This window comes from Hemiscyllium ocellatum, chromosome 2 (genome assembly GCF_020745735.1).
Source record: "Hemiscyllium ocellatum isolate sHemOce1 chromosome 2, sHemOce1.pat.X.cur, whole genome shotgun sequence".
Lineage (NCBI taxonomy): Eukaryota > Metazoa > Chordata > Chondrichthyes > Orectolobiformes > Hemiscylliidae > Hemiscyllium > Hemiscyllium ocellatum.
Window position 1 is genome coordinate 441278 of NC_083402.1, and position 17817 is coordinate 459094.

Consider the following 17817-nt stretch of genomic DNA (forward strand, 5'->3'; position numbering starts at 1 on the left):
ACCTATCACATTCCAGCTACCTTCCCCCCCCAGCTCCACCCTCCTCCCATTTTTCTCTCAGCACCCCTAGCCCAAAAGCCTTGTTCCTGATCAACGGTTTATGCTCGAAACGTCGACTCTCCTGCTCCTCAGATGTTGCCTGACCCACTGTGCTTTTCCAGCTCCACTCTTTGACTCTGATCTCTAGCATCTGCAGTCCTCACTTTCTCCAGGTGTGGCCTCACCAGCACCCTGTGCAGCTGTAACATAAGCTCCCTGCTTTTAAACACAGTCCTTTAGGTTAGAAGAGATTTTAAACTGTGGGAGGGATCTTTGATGGTGTTGTCTGCCTTTCTGTGGCAACAAGAAGTGTAGATGGAGTCAATGGATGGAAAGTTGACTTGTCTGGGCAGTGTTCGCTGTTACCATGTCGTGGATGTACAGGGAGTACAAAAGGGGCTGAGAGGCATCCTTGGGGCGCTTCAGTGTTGCCAGTTATTGTGGAGGGGGTACAGTTGCCTATCTTCACTGGTTGCGGTTTGTGGGTCAGGAAGCTGAGGTTCCAGTTGCAGAGGTCATAGCAGAGACCTGGGTCTCAGTTTTGTGATTGGTCTGGAAGCGATTGTGGTATTGAAGGCAGAGCTGTAGTCAATGATTATGATCCTGACGTGGATGGGCTGGGCTAATGACCTATTATGTCAGTTCAAGGCAGGCTGGGAAACTAGTGCTTATGTGGGCCATGACCAGCCTCTCAAAGCACTTCATGATTATGGAGGTCAGAGCCCCTGGGCAGTAGTCATTAAGGCAGATTGCATGTGCTTTCTTTGATACCGGGATGATGCAGGTGGTGATTTCGCTTGTAGGAGGGAGAGGTTGAAGATGTCAGTGAATACCTTCGCCAGTTTGTTTGCACAGGATCTAAGTATCAGAACACAGAACAGTACAGGCCCTTCGGCTCTCGACATTGTGTTGACCTTTTATCAAACTAACCTACTTACCCTTCATTTTACTGTCATCCATGTGCTTATCCAAGAATCGCTTAAATATCCTTAATATCCTTAAGTGTTGTTAAAGCTCCACTCATCCAGGCAAGTGCGGAGTATTCCAACACACTCCTGACTTGTGCCTTTAATCTGAGGAGGCAGGATATGAGTTATTTGTTGCCAGGTTCCTTGCCTCTGAACTGCTCCTGCTCCAGTTAGATGGCTAGTCCAGTTCAGTTTCTGGTCAGCAGTAACCTCCAGAATGTTGATAGTGGAAGGATTCAGTGATGGCAACACCATTAACTGTCAAAGCTTCATGCTTAGATCATCTCTTTGCCTGACATTTTTATGGCTCAGATGCGACTTACTGCTTATCAGCCCAAGCCTATATGTTGTCCAGTTCTTGCTGTGTTTAGACATGGTCTGCTTCAGAATCTGAGCAGTCATGAATGGCACTGAATATTGTGCAATCATCAGCGAACATCGCCATTTCTGATTCTATGATGGAGGAATGTCATTGGTGATCAGCTGTAGATAGTTGGGGATGGGACATTACCCTGTGGATCTCCTGCAGAGGTGTCCGAGAGCTGAGATGACTTCCAATAACTGCAACCATCTTTGTTTGAGCCAGGTATGATTCTAAACAGCAAAGAGCTTTCCCCTGGTTCCAATTCATTACCATTTTGGTAGAACTCTTTGGTGCAATACCTGATCAAATGCTACTTTTGATGTGAAGAGCAGTCACCCACATCACATCTCCTGCAAGCTGAAATGCTGGAGAAACTCAGCAGACCTGGCAGTATCTGTGGAGAAAGAAATAAACTTAGCATTCGAGACCCATGACTCTTCAGAACCAAATCAAATCAGGCAGTAAGTGGCGCTGGAAGACGCCACCTCTCATTAGATTTGGGCATCGCCGATATGGTCAACATTTGTTTCCAGTTTCTGATTGCCCTTAAAATGAGTGGATTATTAAATGATTTCACGAGTGCAGTTCAGAGTCAACCACCTTGCTATGCATTTAAAATCATGTGTAGGTGAGGACAACAGATTTCCTTTCCTAAAGGATGTTTCTGAGCCAGATGCGTTTTTAGAACACTCACTATTACTGAGATCGAGGGCTTTCAATTCCAGATTTGCGCTTTGGTGGGGGAAGGAATTTGAAAATTAGCCTGGATTTCTGGGTTACTTGTCTAGCAATCTCACTACCATGCCACTGTCGCCCCAAAATGACTACAAAATTGCTAAGTGCCTCATTTGACAAATGGATAGAAGCTTGGCTGTCTCTCAGAAAGCAGAGTGGCAATGAAAGGGTCCTTCTCAGGATGGCAGCTAGTGACAAGTGGTGTTTCACAAGGGTCAGTGTTGGCACTGCACTTTCCACTTTATACATTCATGATCTAGGTGAAGGAACTGAGGGCATTCTGCCTACATTTGCAGGCTTTAAATTAAGGGGTGGTAGGTATAGGACTGATGTTAGGGGTAGATTCTTTACTCAGCGAGTCGTGAGTTCATGGAATGCCCTGCCAGTAACAGTTGTGGACTCTACCTCTTTATGGGCATTGGATAGGCATATGGAGGAAAGTGGGCTAGTGTAGGTTAGGTGGGCTTGGATCGGCGCAACATCGAGGGCCGAAGGGCCTGTACTGCACTGTATTTTTCTATGTTCTATGTTCTAAAGATAGGTGGAGGAGCAGATAGTATTGGGGAGGCTGCAGAAGGATTTGAGTCAAAATTAAAGTGGTGCTGGAAAAGCACAGCAGGTCAGACAGCATCAGAGAAGCAGGAAAATCGACGCAAAGGCCCTTCATCATAGACAAAACGTCTATTTTCCTGCTCCTCTGATGCTGCCTGACCTGCTGTGCTTTTCCAGCACCACTCTAATCTTGATTCTAATCCAGTATCTGCAGTCCCTTTGCAGATGGATTTAGACAGTTTCAGAAAGTGGGTAAAGTGGCAGATGGGAAAGTGTGAGGTCATGCACTTTGATAGGAAAAATAGGAGCATAGACTATTTTCTAAATGAGGAGAAAATTCAGAAGTCTGAAGTGCAAAGAGACTTGGGAATTCTAGTCCAGGATTCTCTCAAGGTAACCTTGCAGTTTGAGTCAGTAGTTAGGAAGGCAAATGCAATGATGGCATTTATCTTGAGAGGACTTGAATCTAAAAGCAGGGATGTATTTCTGGGGCTCTATAAGGTTCTGGTCAGACCACATTTGGAGTATTGTGCACAGTTTTGGACCCCATATCTCAGGAAGGATGTACTGACCCTGAAATTTGTTCAGAGGAGGTTTGTAAGAATGGTCTTAGGAATGAAAAGCTTAACATCTAAGGAATGTTTGAGGAAGCTGGGTCTATACTCAATGGAGCTTAGAAAGATGAGGGGGGAATCTAATTGAAACATGTAGAATACTGAATGGCCTAGACAGAGTGAATGTTGGGAAGATGATTCCATTGGTAGGAGAGATTAGGACCAGAGGGCACAGCCTTAGAGTAAAGGGAAGACCTTTTAGAGCGTAGATATGGAGAAACTTCTTCAGCCAGAGAGTGGTGAATCTATAGAATTCATTGCCGCAGAAGGCTGTGGAGGCCAGGTCATTTAGTATATTTAAGACTGACATGTATAAGTTCTTGATTGTCAAGGGGATCAAGGGTGATGGAGAAAGCAGAAGAATGGGGTTGAGAAACTTATCAGCCATGATTGAATGGCGGAGCAGATTCGCTGAGTTAAATGGCCTAATTTCTGCTCCTATGTCTTTTGTCTCACTTCCATTACTGACTGATGGATGGCATCTGGTAGGGTACGATAGGATTTCTCACCTAACTCGAGCAGGATATTGTTGTGCAATTTGACACATTGATGCCAGTATTATAGCTCCATTAGAACAGCTTTGCTTGAGGTTTCTTCAGGGAATTGACCAATCACAATGCTAAGACTTTCCAGTTTGTTCAGTAGTGTGTACTTTACGGGTTATTCAGAACTTCGATGGTAATGATTTCTTTCCCCCCTTAAATCAGCACCGAGATCTCACTACAGCAAAGGATTGAGTACATATCCCGGGCCATTCTCAGTGCAAAAAGCTCCACTGCAACATCGTCACAGGCTGCTGATGGCGAGTTTTTACACGAGCTCGAGGAGAAAATGGAGGTAAGTCACTCAGTAAAAGAAGACAAGGGTATGCTGCTGGGAAATCTTTCTGAAATGTGTCCAACAAATGGAGAAATTAGGTTTAGCTTGAGTCCTTCAGGACCTGAGGACACCTGAAACCTCTTCACAACTAAGTTTTGCTGTTGTATGAAACCCAGCAGGTCTGGCAGCATCAGTGGAGAGAGAGAGAATTAACATTTCAGGCTGTGATCTTTGATCATAACCGGAAAAAGTTAGCCACATGACAATTTCAGAAACAAGCAAAGTGGGAGCAATTGGAAACAAAATAAAACATGTGAGAAGGGTCTGTGAAAGGCAGGAGTGATTAAATGACAGAACATTAGTGCAAGGGAAAAGAGAAGGTCATGGAGAGAAATGAAGAAATGAAAGATGGGCCTAGAGGAAGAGAGTGGCATCATTAACAACTGTCCCTCAAAAAAAAACTGGAGATGTTTGGATTTGAAATTTAAATCCAAAGCAAAGACAAAATACAGATGACTCTGAAATAAAAACAAAACATACTTGAAAAATCAGCAGGACTGTCAGCATCAGTGGAGAAAAGCAGAGTTAATATTTGACTGTTGATCTGAAAAGTTTTAAGAAAAGTAATTGATCTGAAAAGGTCGGATTTGTTTCTGTCTCCACAGATCCTGCTTGTCCTGCTGAGTGTTTGCAATATTTTCTGTTACTGAACCTTGCAGGTCACAATCTGAGGCAGTGTTTCTTGAGCCCACTATGATTGCAGGAGGCTAACAACGGATCACAGGGAGTTGAGAATTGAAATAACAACAGGTGACTGGAAAGTAAGAGCCACCTTGACACTGAACAAAAATGGTTCTACAAAATGGTCAACAAGTTTGTGTTTAGTCTCTCTCAGGTAGAGAGAACTGCATTGTAAACAGTAAATTCAGCACACTACATTCAAACAAGTAAACTTGCATTGATGGTTTCTTTTAAATCAGTTGTGGAATATAGACTTTGCTGACTGGCAAGCATTTATTGCCTGCCTCCAGTTACCCTTGAGAAGGTGGTTGTGAGAGGCCTTCTTGAACTGTTACAGTCCATGTTCCCTGTAGATGTGGTGGGAGTCAGAAGGTGAGTTACTTGCTACACTATTCTTAGCATCTGACCTGCCCATGTGGTCACAGTGTTTATGTGACAAGTCCAGTTCAGTTTCTGGTCAATAGTAACACCCAGGATATTGGTAGTGGGGATTCAGTAATAGTAACACTGTTAGATATCATGTTGCTATGTCATATTTTATTGAAGATGGTCATTACCTGCCATTTATGTGGCACAAATATTACTTGCCAAGTGTGTCTGGATATTGTCCAGATCTTGTTGCACTTGTGTGTAGACCACTTCACTATCTGTGGAGTTGTAAAAGGTGCTGAACGTCATGCAATCATTGGTGAACATCCCCACTTCTGACTTTATCATGGAGGGAAGGCCATTGAAGCAGCTGAAGATATTTAGGCCATGGATATTATCCTGAAGAATTTGGAGTTCTTCTGGCATAGTGGCCTCAGTTCAAATAGCAATTGACATGAAGACTGCATTTGATTGAATGTGGCATCAAGTAAACTTGGGAACACTACCCTACCATCCCTACCTTTAAGCCAAAAAACACATGTTGAAGTTCCATCTGTTTCATATATGTGCAATATCTGGTGCGATGTCCTGGAGCAGACATGACTGACATCCAACAACCAGATCTCTCTTCCTATGTGACAGATATGACTCCAACTAGTGGAGGGTTTGCTCCCTGATTCCCATTGGCCCCAGTTTTCCTAAGGCTTTTCGCCACATTGAGTTGAATGTGGCCTCCATGTCAGTGGCTGTCGCTTTCATCTCACCTCTAATATTTGTCCATGTTTGAATGAAGGCTCTAATGAGGTCTGGAGGTGAGTAGCCTTGGTGGAACCCAAACTGGGAGCAGGTTATTTCTGAGCAAGTGCTACTTGATAGCACTGCTGATGGCACTCTCCAACAGTTTACTGATGATCAGTATTAGACTGATGGGGCAGTAATTATCTGGGTTGGGTTTGTTCTGTTTCTGGTATAGAGGACACAGGCTGGGGAGTTTTCCAATTTGGTAGTAGCCAGTGTTGTGACTGTGCACTGGAACAGCTTGACTAGGAGCGCAACAAATTCTGGAGCATAAGTCTTCAGCGCTATTACCAGAATGTTGTCAGGGTTCTGTAGCCTTTGCAGTGTCCAGTACTTCTGAACGTTTCTTGGTAATGTGTGGAGTGAATTGAACAGGCTGAAGACTGGCATCTGGGATGGTGGGGACCACGGAGTAGGCCAAGGTGAACCATCCACTTGGTTTTGATTGAAGATTGCTGCGAAAGATTTGGCCTTATCTTTTGCACTGAAGTGCAGGAATGTATCATCACTTCTAATGGGAATGTCTTTGGACCCTCCTCCTCCAGTGAGTTGTTTAATTGACCACCATTTGTAACTCGATGTGGCATGGACTGCAGTGTTTGGATCTGATCCATTGTTTGTGGGATTGCTTAACACGTTTATCACTTGCTACTAATGATGTTTGGCGTCTTCACCAGGATACCACCTCATTTTCAGGTATGCCTGGTGCTGCTCCTGGCATGCCCTCCTGCACTCTCCATTGAACCAGGGTTGATCCCCTGACTTGATGATAATGGCTGATCGAGGGATATGCTGGGCTGTGAGGATCAGATTGTTATGGAGTATATTCTGCTGTTGATGGCTCTCAGCACCTCATTCTTGAGTTGCGACATCTGTTCGAATTCTGTCCCAGTTTGAATTAGTGCAACACAACATATTAGAGGGCGTTCTCAATGTGAAGACAAGACTTGTTTCCGAAACTGTTAAGGATACAGCTGGCACATCAGTAAGGATGAGGAACAAAACCAGAAATTGCTGCAAAAACTCAGCAGGTCTGGCAGTAGCTGTTAGAAGAAAGCAGAGTTAACATTTTGAGTCCACTGACTCATTTTTAGAGTTCTGATACCAGAGTTCTGAGTTTCACCAGCAGTTTCTATTTTTGTTTCAGATCTCCAACATACACAATTCTTCATTTTATTTCATTAAGGATGAAGTCATTTTTCTCTGCAAGTAATATTTGAGATCAACAGGAAGAGAAGAGAGTTGCTGAGGTGTTTGAAGAGATCTGGAGGTGATGTTTTTCAGAATATTAAAAGGGGGTCGTTTAAAACACGTCTGCCTTCCAAATGATACCATTTCTTCTCTTTTGTTCTTCAGTTTTTCCTACTCTGCTTGCTTGAACTCTGTTCCATCTCAAGTTTGTTTTTAAATTTATTTGTGGGACAAGGGTATAAATGGCTGAGCCAGCATTTATTGCCTGCCCATAGTAACATAGAACATTACAGCGCAGTACAGGCCCTTCGGCCCTCGATGTTGTGCCGACCTGCCAAACCGATCTGAAGCCCATCTAATCTACACTATTCCATGTACATCCATATGCTTGTCCAATGACGACTTAAATATACTTAAAGTTGGTGAGTCTACTACCATAGCAGGCAGTGTGTTCCCCACCCCTATTACCCTCTGAGTAAAGAAACTACCTGACATCTGTCCTATATCTATCACCCCTCAATTTAATGCTATGCCCCCTCATGCTCGCCATCACCATACTTGGAAAAAGGGTCTCCCTGTCCACCCTATCTAACCCTCTGATTATCTTATATGTCTATATTAATTCACCTCTCGACCTTCTTCTATACAATGAAAACAGCCTCAAGTCCCTCAGTCTTTCCTCATAAGACCTTCCCTCCATACCAGGCAACATCCTAGTAAATCTCCTCTGCACCTTTTCCAAAGCTTCCACATCCTTCTTATAATGCGGTGACCAGAACTGTACGCAATACTCCAAGTGCGGCCGCACCAGAGTTTTGTACAGCTGCAGCACAACCTCATGGTTCTGGAACCCGATCCCTCTATTAATAAAGGCCAAAACACTGTATGCCTTCTTAACAACCCTGTCAACCTGGTGTCAACTTTCAAGGATCTGTGTACCTGGACACCAAGATCTCTCTGCTTATCTACACTACCAAGAATCTTACCATAAGCCTAGTACTTTGCATTCCAGCTACTCTGAACAAAGTGAATCATCTCACACTTGTCCGCATTAAACTCCATTTGCCACCTCTCAGTCCAGCTCTGCAGCTTATCTATGTCTCTCTGTAACCTACAACATCCTTCGTCACTATCCACAACTCCACCGACATTAGTGTCGTCTGCAAATTTACTAACCCACCCTTCTAGGCCCTCATCCAGGGTCATTTATAAAAATGACGAACAGCAGTGGACCCAACACCGACCCTTGCGGTACACCACTGGTAACTGGACTCCAGGATGAACATTTCCCATCAACCACCACCCACTGACTTCTTTCAGCAAGCCAATTACTGATCCAAACTGCTATATCTCCCACAATCCCATTCCTCCGCATTTTGTACAATAGCCCACTGTGGGGAACCTTATCGAACGCCTTGCTGAAATCCATATACACCACTTCAACCGGTTTACTCTCATCTACCTGTTTGGTCACCTTCTCAAAGAACTCAGTAAGGTTTGTGAGGCACGACCTACCCTTCACAAAACCATGCTGACTTTGCCTAATCAAATTATTCTTTTCTAGATGATTATAAATCCTATCTCTTATAACCTTTTCCAACACTTTACCAACAACTGAAGTAAGGCTCACTGGTCTATAATTACCTGGATTGTCTCTACTCCCCTTCTTGAACAGGGGAATCACATTTGCTATCCTCCAGTCTTCTGGCACTATTCCTGTAGTTACCTTTGATGAGGTGATTATGAGCAGCCACCTTTAAACTGCTGCAGTCCATATGCTGTGGGTTGACCTCCAATGCTGTTAGGGAGAGAATTCCAGGATTTTGACCCAGTGACAGTGAAGGAACAGCATTATATATTTCCTAGTCGAGATGGTGAGTGGCTTGCAGGCGAACTTGTAGATGCTGACATTCCCATGTTTCTTTTCCCTTGTCCTACATGGAAGTGGTCGTGGATTTGTAAAGTGCTGTCTAAGGATCCTTTGCAAGTTTCTGCAGTGCACCTTGTACAGAATACTGTTGCCATTGAACATCAATGGGGGAGGGAGTAGATGTTTGTACATGTGGTGCCAATGAAACTTTCCTTCCCCTTTTAGCATTCCAAAAACCAGTACCTCCAGATCTCTTCAAACACGTCTTTGTTCTGAATGGTATCAAGTTTTTTGAGCTGCACACATCCAAGCAGGTGGGGAGTAAACAATCACTTGCCTGACTTATGCTTTGTAGGTCAGCAGAAGGTTTGCCCCCGCTACACTGATAATGGTTTCGACAAAAGGTAATCAACCTAAAGTTGTAACAGTTTTCTCTCCATAGTGCTGCCTCATCTGCTGACTATTTCCAGCATTTTCTGATCTTAATTCAGATTTATTGCATACTGAAGAATTTTGCTTTTGTAAAAATGTTCCCGACTAACTATCCCTCTATCCTTCACCCACAACAGGTAGCCAGGATCCAGCTGCAGATTCAGGACACTTTAACACGCAATTATTCTCAACATCCTTCTGTGCAGGAAGCAATCTCGCAACTTGATGTGGAGCTCATGGATATCACCAAGGTAAGCGCATGAGTCTACCTCTGATAGGATAAGATTACTCTAGGGAGCACCAAATCACAGACCAGTTGCACTGCCTTGTCCAAGATTCAGAATCTATTTCAAATTCTCAATGGAATTCATATAACTTTAAACTGTTGCATGGCTGACAAGTGAGTTTTACAACTGCAACGCCAGTGCTTCCTTTGTGTGCAGCAGAGACATATATTCCCCGTCACTGTTGTCTGGGAGTATCAGAAGGAGATCTATCCCTTGTCACTGGTTCCTATGAGTAGAGTCATACAACACGGAAACTCATCCATGATGACCAAGTTTCCAAACTAAACTAGTTCCAGTTGCCTGCATTTGGCCCGAATACCTGTAAACCCTTTTTTTTTTACCTGTCCAAATGTCTTTTAAGTGTTGTAACTGTACCTACAACTACCACTTTGTCTGACAGTTTGTTCCACTTTGGGGCCTTGGACGGAGGTGAGGGGGTGTTGTGGGAGCAGGTTTTGCACTTGTGGCTGTGTTTTACAGGTGTTGCTCATTTACCTGTTACCCAAAGCGTCAAGAAATTGACAGATTCAGGCACTTTTTGTTCCTACTTAATTGCCGTCAAGAAGGAGGTGATATATCCCTATCGTGAATCCATGCTGAGTTGGACTGATTCTGTCACCACTCATGGGGCTGAACAGCTGCCTTCTTCTCATAACTGTGTACATTGTCTTGCTTGTGTTTATCACAGGGTAGTTCATCCTGGATGTTTCCTGTTATCATATGGAGACATAGAAAGAAGAATATCCTAAATCTGATTTTGTTCATTCATGGGATGTGCATGTCACAAGATACAGTGACAAGTATTGTTTTGCATGCTAACCCGACAAATCATGCCTTACATCAGTACATGAGGGTAATAGAACAGAGTATAAAATATGATGTTACAGTGACAGAGAACTGGCAGAGAAAGATCAACTCTAGTACATGAGAATCTGTTCATAAGTTTTCTAACAGCAGGAAAGATGCTGTTCTTGAGTCTGTTAGTCTGTCTTTTCAAATCTTTGTGTCTTCTGTCCAGTAGAAAACACTATAACTGGGGAAGGAGTGGTCTTTGATGATGATGGCTTCTTTCCTGAGGCAGCAGGAAGTGTGGGCGGAGTCAGTGGCAGGAAGGCTGGTTTTTGTGATGGACTGGGCTGCGTTCACAACTCTAATGTCTTGCAGGCCAGAGCAGTGGCCTACCAAGCTGTGGTGCATCTGGTTAAGATGCTCTCTATTGTGCACATATAAAACTTGTAAGCGTTATTGTGGACATGCCAAATTTTCTTCGCCTTCTGTCAAAATAAAGATGTTGGTGTGCTTGTTTGACTGTACTATTGACATGGATGGACCAGGATAGGTTGTAGGTGATATTTATTCCTACGAACTTGAAACTCTCAAGCTCCTCCACCTCAGCGTTGATACAGTCAGGGGTGTGTCCTCCATCCACTTCCTGAAGTCAATGACCAGCTTCTTTATTTTGCAAACATAGAGGGCAAGATTGCTTATACCATGCCACTGAGCTGTCTTCCTCCTGTTCTCTGTCTCATTATTTGAGACTTGACCCACTAAGGTGATGTCATCAGCAAACATGTAAATGGAGTTGGAGCAGAATTTGGCAATACAGTTGTGAATGTATAAGGAGTATAGTAAGGGGCTGAGTAGGTAGCCTTCTGGGACACTGGTGTTGAGGGTTATTGTGGAGAATGTGCTGGCTGTCACTTATTCTCACTGATTGCAGTCTGTGTCTAGATATTGAGAATCCAATTGCAGAGGGGGATCAGATTCTCGGAGTATGGAGATGAGTTTGGTTGGAATCATCATGTTGAAGGTTGAGCTAAAGTCAATAAATAAGAGTCTGACATAGGTGTCGTTATCCAGATATTCTTGGCAGATGGCATCTGCCATGGACCTATTGCTTTGGGTAATGCTGGGCCAGCAGTAATTGCCTGTCCCTAGTTGCCCTTGAGAAGGTGATGGTGAGTGCTGCCTTGAATCACTGCAATTCATGAGCTGTCAGTCGACCCACAGTGAAACAAGGGAGGCAGTTCCAGGATTTTGACTAATCGACGGTGCAGGAATGGTTAAATTTCCAAATCAGGATGATGATTGGCTTAGAGGGAACTTGCTCTCATGGTGTCATGTATTTACTGCTCTTGTCCTTCTGAATAGAAATGATCATATGTTTTGAAGGTGCTGCCTAAGGGCCTTCTGCACTGCATCTTGTAAATGTGAACATGATGGGAAAGTGACTGACTGGTAACGCCCTCACAACAATCAGCTCAGCTCCCTGGTAACACCCTCACAACAATCAGCTCAGCTCCCTGGTAACACCCTCACAACAAGCAGCTCAGCTCCCTGGTATCACGCTCACAACAATCGGCTCGGCTCCCTGGTATCACCCTCACAACAATCAGCTCGGCTCCCTGGTAACGCCCTCACAACAATCAGCTCAGCTCCCTGGTATCACCCTCACAACAATCGGCTCAGCTCCCTGGTAACACCCTCACAACAATCGGCTCAGCTCCCTGGTATCACCCTCACTACAATCAGCTCGGCTCCCTGGTAACGCCCTCACAACAATCAGCTCAGCTCCCTGGTAACACCCTCACAACAATCAGCTCAGCTCCCTGGTATCACGCTCACAACAATCAGCTCAGCTCCCTGGTATCACCCTCACTACAATCGGCTCGGCTCCCTGGTATCACCCTCACAACAATCAGCTCAGCTCCCTGGTATCACCCTCACAACAATCAGCTCAGCTCCCTGGTATCACGCTCACAACAATCGGCTCGGCTCCCTGGTAACACCCTCACAACAATCGGCTCGGCTCCCTGGTAACACCCTCACAACAATCGGCTCGGCTCCCTGGTAACACCCTCACAACAATCGGCTCGGCTCCCTGGTATCACCCTCACAACAATCGGCTCGGCTCCCTGATATCACCCTCACAACAATCAGCTCAGCTCCCTGGTTAGGGTTAAGTTTTTTGAGTATTGTTCTAACCAGGCCCATCTAGGTATGTGGGGAGTATTCCATCATACTTTTGAACTTTGGGAATTTGGGAGGTGTTACCTTTTAGCATCTAACCTGCTGTTGTAGCCGTAGTATTTCTGAGGCTGTGGCATTTAAGATTTTGAGTTATGGAAACCCACAGGGTGTTGATATGGGGAATTCAACGATAGTAACAACATTGATGTCAAGGACAGTTTTTTTTATTCATTCATGGAATGTGGGTTTTGATGTATGGGCCATCCCTAGTTCCCTTTGAGAAGGTCATGGTGAGCTGGTAGCATGTTATTTCTGACTACATAGACCGCAGGAGGACTTGGGTAAGCAAGTTAATCTTGTGTTTATTTAAACAATCTCAGTCATCAAATGTCTTAACAGCATTCTGTCTGATACCCTTTCTCAACGGGGCGGCACGGTGGCACAGTGGTTAGCACTGCTGCCTCACAGCAACAGAGACCTGGGTTCAATTCCCGCCTCAGGCACTGACTGTGTCGAGTTTGCACGTTCTCCCCGTGTCTGCGTGAGTACCCTCCAGGTGCTCCAGTTTCCTCCCACAGTCCAAAGATGTGCGGGTCAGGTGAATTGGCCATGCTAAATTGCCCATAGTGTTGGGTAGGGGGTAAATGTAGGGGTATGGGTGGGTTGCGCTTCGGCGGGTCAGTGTGGACTTGTTGGGCCGAAGGGCCTGTTTCCACACCATAAGTAATCTAATCTAAACTCTGTCCCCATTTGTCTAGTCCCTGTCACCCATTTGTCTCAGCTCTGTTTCTGAGTGTTGTTGGAGCATCTGGGTCAGATGGATTGCACTGCTTCACGATAGGGATATATCACGTCCTCCTTGAGGGCAATTAAGTAGGAACAATAAGTGCCTGAATCTGTCAATTTCTTGATGCTTGGGGATGTGGGTAACAGGTAAAAGAGCAACACCTGTAAAACACAGCCACAAGTGCAAAACCTGCTCCCACACCAGCCCCTCACCTCCGTCCAACGCCCCAAAGAATCCTCCACATCCGACAGAGATTTACCTGTACTTGAATTGAATTTATTGTCACGTGTACCGAGGCAGAGTGAAAAGCTTTGTCTTACGAGCAGTACAGGCAGATAACAAAGTAGCACAGATAGTAAATAATAGGTAAACAGCAGCAAAAGCAAAAACACAGGTACAGGCGAATGTTAGAGCTTGTTGAGTGCACTCCGTATTCTAACAACAGTCGGGTAGAAACTGTTTTGAAACCGGCTTGTGCATTTGTTAAGGTTTCTGTACCTTCTCCCCGATAATAGAGGTTATAGAGAAACATTGCCAGGGTGGGATGGATCTTTGAGAATGCTGGCGGCCTTTCCTTGACAGCGGGCCTGATAGATGGATTCCATAGATGGGAGTTTGGCCTTTGCGATTGTCCGAGCCGAGTTCCCCACTCTCTGTAACCGTCTCTGATCCTGAATGGTACAGTTGCCATACCAGGTAGTGATACATCCAGACAGAATGCTCTCGATGGTGCACCTATAAAAGTTGACAAGGGTATTCGCCGTCATGGCAAATTTCCTCAGCTCCCTGAGGAAGAAGAGACGTTGGACCTTTGTAACCAGTGCGTCCACGTGAGTCCAAAAAAGCTTGTTGTGGATGACCATTCCCAGGAGCTTGACACTTTCCACTCCTTCCACCTCTGTGCTGTTAATGTGTGTGTGTGTGGGGGGGAGGGGGCTGAGTAACATCCCACCGAAAGTCAATATTGAGTTCCTTGGTTTTGCCGGCATTGAGAGCTAGGTTGTTCTCAGTGCACCATTTTTCCAGGTCTTCCATCTCCCGTCTAAAATCTGTTTTGTCGCCATCTGAGATTGTACCCATTGCACCCGATGTGGTCTCTACATTGGGGAGACAGGATGCCAAATTGAGGATCATTTCAGAGAACATCTCTGGGGGACACGCACTAAACAAACACACTGCCCTGTGGCCGAACATTTTAACTCCCTCTACCTTGTCTAGATCCAACATTGTAACTCAGCACCGCCTTCTTGAGCTGTCCTACTTGTCCATCTTCCTTGCTTCCTATCTTCTCCACCCTCCTCTGATCTCTCACCTTCTCCCCCACTTTCATATTCCTATCTCATGCTCAGCTACCTTCCCCCTCATTTTCCGCCCCGGGAGTCAACAACCACATGGCCCGAACGTTGAATTCACCAGTTTCCAAATCTTCTCTCCCCACTACCCCATCCCAGATCCAACCTCTCTGACTCAGCAGTGCTCTGTTGACCTGATGTACCTGTCCCACCATTCACTTCACACTTGACACCGGCCTATCACAATCACCTCTTACCTTTGCCCACCTATCGCCAGTCCATATACATATCCACCAGCCTGGACTCCCCAGGTGTTTTTTACTCTATGAAAGGGCAGAATGAAGAATAGGACAAAGGGAAGTTCTTTCACAGCCAGACAAATACCTTTCCTCAGTCCTGTATGATAACATTGTGTTGATTCTCTCCTCTGCTTTTCTCAGTTGTATGGAGAGTTTGCTGACCATTTCCGTCTCTCGGAGTGTAAGCTGGCTATCATCCATTGTGCAGGTCACTCAGACACCATCCTTGTGCAAACCCTTTGGCAAGAAATAATTGAGAAAGGTGAGTGTTGTGGGAAAGCTCAAATCTCCAGCCTTTCCATCTTTCTTTTCTGTTCCTCTGATTCTTTCTGTTCCTGATGTTTCAGAATTGGCTGACAGCAGATTGATGAGTTGCATGGATCGGATGCAAACCCTGAGTATGAAGCTTGTGTCTTTGGGGAAACTTTATGCAGGGACTCCTCGCTATTTTCCATTGGGTATGTATGTGTTATTAAATGGAGGCACTATATTTGTCACAGTACAGATGGAGATCCTTTGTCTCTGATAGAGATATTGTTTCTCTAAGGACAGTCTCCTAACCCCATCTCTTCTCCAACCCTGACTCTCTCCGCTTCCAATCTCATGCATGGACACGTATTAAATAGCTGGAATCCTATAACAAGCCATGGCAGGGATGGGAAGCTACTTTTGGAGCTGGAGAATTGAAGAAAGTGTCTGGAGTGAACTGGAGTTGGTGGATTATGCATGGTTGCTCTCATTCCTTTTCTAGAGTTTTTGGTTCAGTACCTGGAACAGCAGTCCTGCGTGCTCAACTGGGACACTGGTTTTGTCACCTTCACCATGCAAGAGATTGGAATAACTTTACCCAGACTGCTTCAGGTGTATAATCAGCTCTTCAAAACACGGGTAAGGCTGAATTGGAGAATAATTTTCTATTTATTCATTAGGAGGTGGGCTTTGCTGACTAAAACAGCATCTACTGTCCATCTTAATCATCCAGAGGGCAGTTAAGAGTTAACCAACATTGCTGTGAGCCTGAAGACACATGTAGGCCAGGTCAGCTCAGGATGACAGAAGGCAGAGGGTGGTGGTAGAGGGCTGTTTGTGTGACTGGAAGCCAATGTCTAGTGACATACCAAAGGGTCCCTTATTGTTTGTAGATAAGAATGTGACGGGGGTTGACAGTCATTGTTAACGACAGAATATCAGCTGTTTTGTTGACAGTGAGACCACTGGAATTTGAATCTATGTCACTAGAATGTTAGCCTTCTGCATTACGAATTCTATGACATGACCACCGTGCCACCACCCCCATATCAGCAGTGTCCCTGGGAGTCAAATGTATGTCGATATTTTTGGTTAACCCCTGTTGGAAGTATTTACGAGTGAGTGGTTGTGTTTCATATGACGTTAGCTTGTGTGTTTACATTTGTAGTTGTCAATGTGCATGTGCCTATTTTCAGTGCTGCAGGTCACGGTTTTGAGAGGCTGTGGTTGCAGTTGCTATTCCTGACTTTCTCGTATGCTGTCTGTTTAGGATCCTTACTGGCAGCGGGTCAAAAAGCCTCTTCATTTGCTCGAGTGCATTCATGTCCTTCTCAGTGCCTATGTGCAGGAACCCAATAAAGTTCCAGCCCATGAGAGGTGAGTTTTATTCCTCTCTTGTGAAATGCAGAGTATTTTAGAGTGTTACATAAATGTTGAGAAGTTTACTCTGAGTATGACAACTGGATCTTACAAAGTCTTCTTTTGTTACAGACGGCAATTCACCAATAGTTGCTTGGATGCAGTCGGCCGGTTCCTTGTTGAACTTCAGTCTATGAGCCCAACCAGTACCTTACAGGCAACAATTGGAAATTTCAAATCATTGCAGGCTAAACTGGACCGCCTCCATTGATCCTTTCCCTTCACATACATACATATGTCCCCATACAATTATATTTCAGTTTGCTGTGCTTATTCCTTAGGTCCTCACTGTCATCTAATACGTGTTTTGCCTTCAAATTAATTTCTGTTTCCCTTCTAGAAGTTGAAGTGTTCAGTCTGAACATGTTGATCACAGTCAGCTGGACTCTGATATTGAGCAGTTTATCTGGAATAACACAGCTTAATTACAGGGACTTAATGAGCCCTCCTGTTTCAGGGCTATTATTGAGAATTCCTTGCAAAGAAGAAATTCACCTTGTTACATAAAACCAACCTTGTTGCATTTAAGATACTGCACCAGGGAGAATGTCCTTTTCAATACACTTGTTTTTATGTATTTGATACACAAATTATTTCATTATTTTAATGTAAAGTACTTTGCAGATGAGAAACTGAATAAAGGTATAATTGGATTATTTCAGGAGTGGGTTTGACATTGTTTGGTTTTAATCAAGGGCACTGATTCAATCTCTCTCAGTCAGACACATATTTAGACAACTGCTCTCTTGCACGCTTACATGCTGCAGGATAGGACTTTGTTGCCAATAGGTTTACCACCAAGGTAAAACAAACTTCATTTTACAGAAATATGGGAGCACAATCCTGTTCTGCTGTATCAATGTCCTGTCCTACATACAGTTTAGAGGGAGTATTATTCTGTATCAACCTCTTGCTGTACCTATACTGTGAACCTGTCATATAATCTTATAGAACAAAAATGCCCATCAGTCTGTACTGCCAAAAATCCACGACAATCTACACTAGTCACGCATTCCCACACT

The 17817-nt window shown here is 44.5% G+C and overlaps 1 protein-coding gene across 1 annotated transcript in view; it reads left to right on the top strand.

Moving 5' to 3' along the window:
* nup155 (nucleoporin 155) overlaps nt 1-17451 on the top strand; it is a 208047-nt gene extending 190596 nt beyond the window's left edge. The window contains exons 30-36 of the mRNA XM_060834039.1: nt 3980-4109; nt 9630-9743; nt 15269-15389; nt 15475-15585; nt 15879-16015; nt 16647-16753; nt 16868-17451. Of these exons, the coding sequence (XP_060690022.1) occupies nt 3980-4109; nt 9630-9743; nt 15269-15389; nt 15475-15585; nt 15879-16015; nt 16647-16753; nt 16868-17006 (859 nt within the window). The 3' untranslated portion in view covers nt 17007-17451. The remainder of the gene's footprint in view (nt 1-3979; nt 4110-9629; nt 9744-15268; nt 15390-15474; nt 15586-15878; nt 16016-16646; nt 16754-16867) is intronic.
* Nucleotides 17452-17817: the final 366 nt, after the last annotated feature.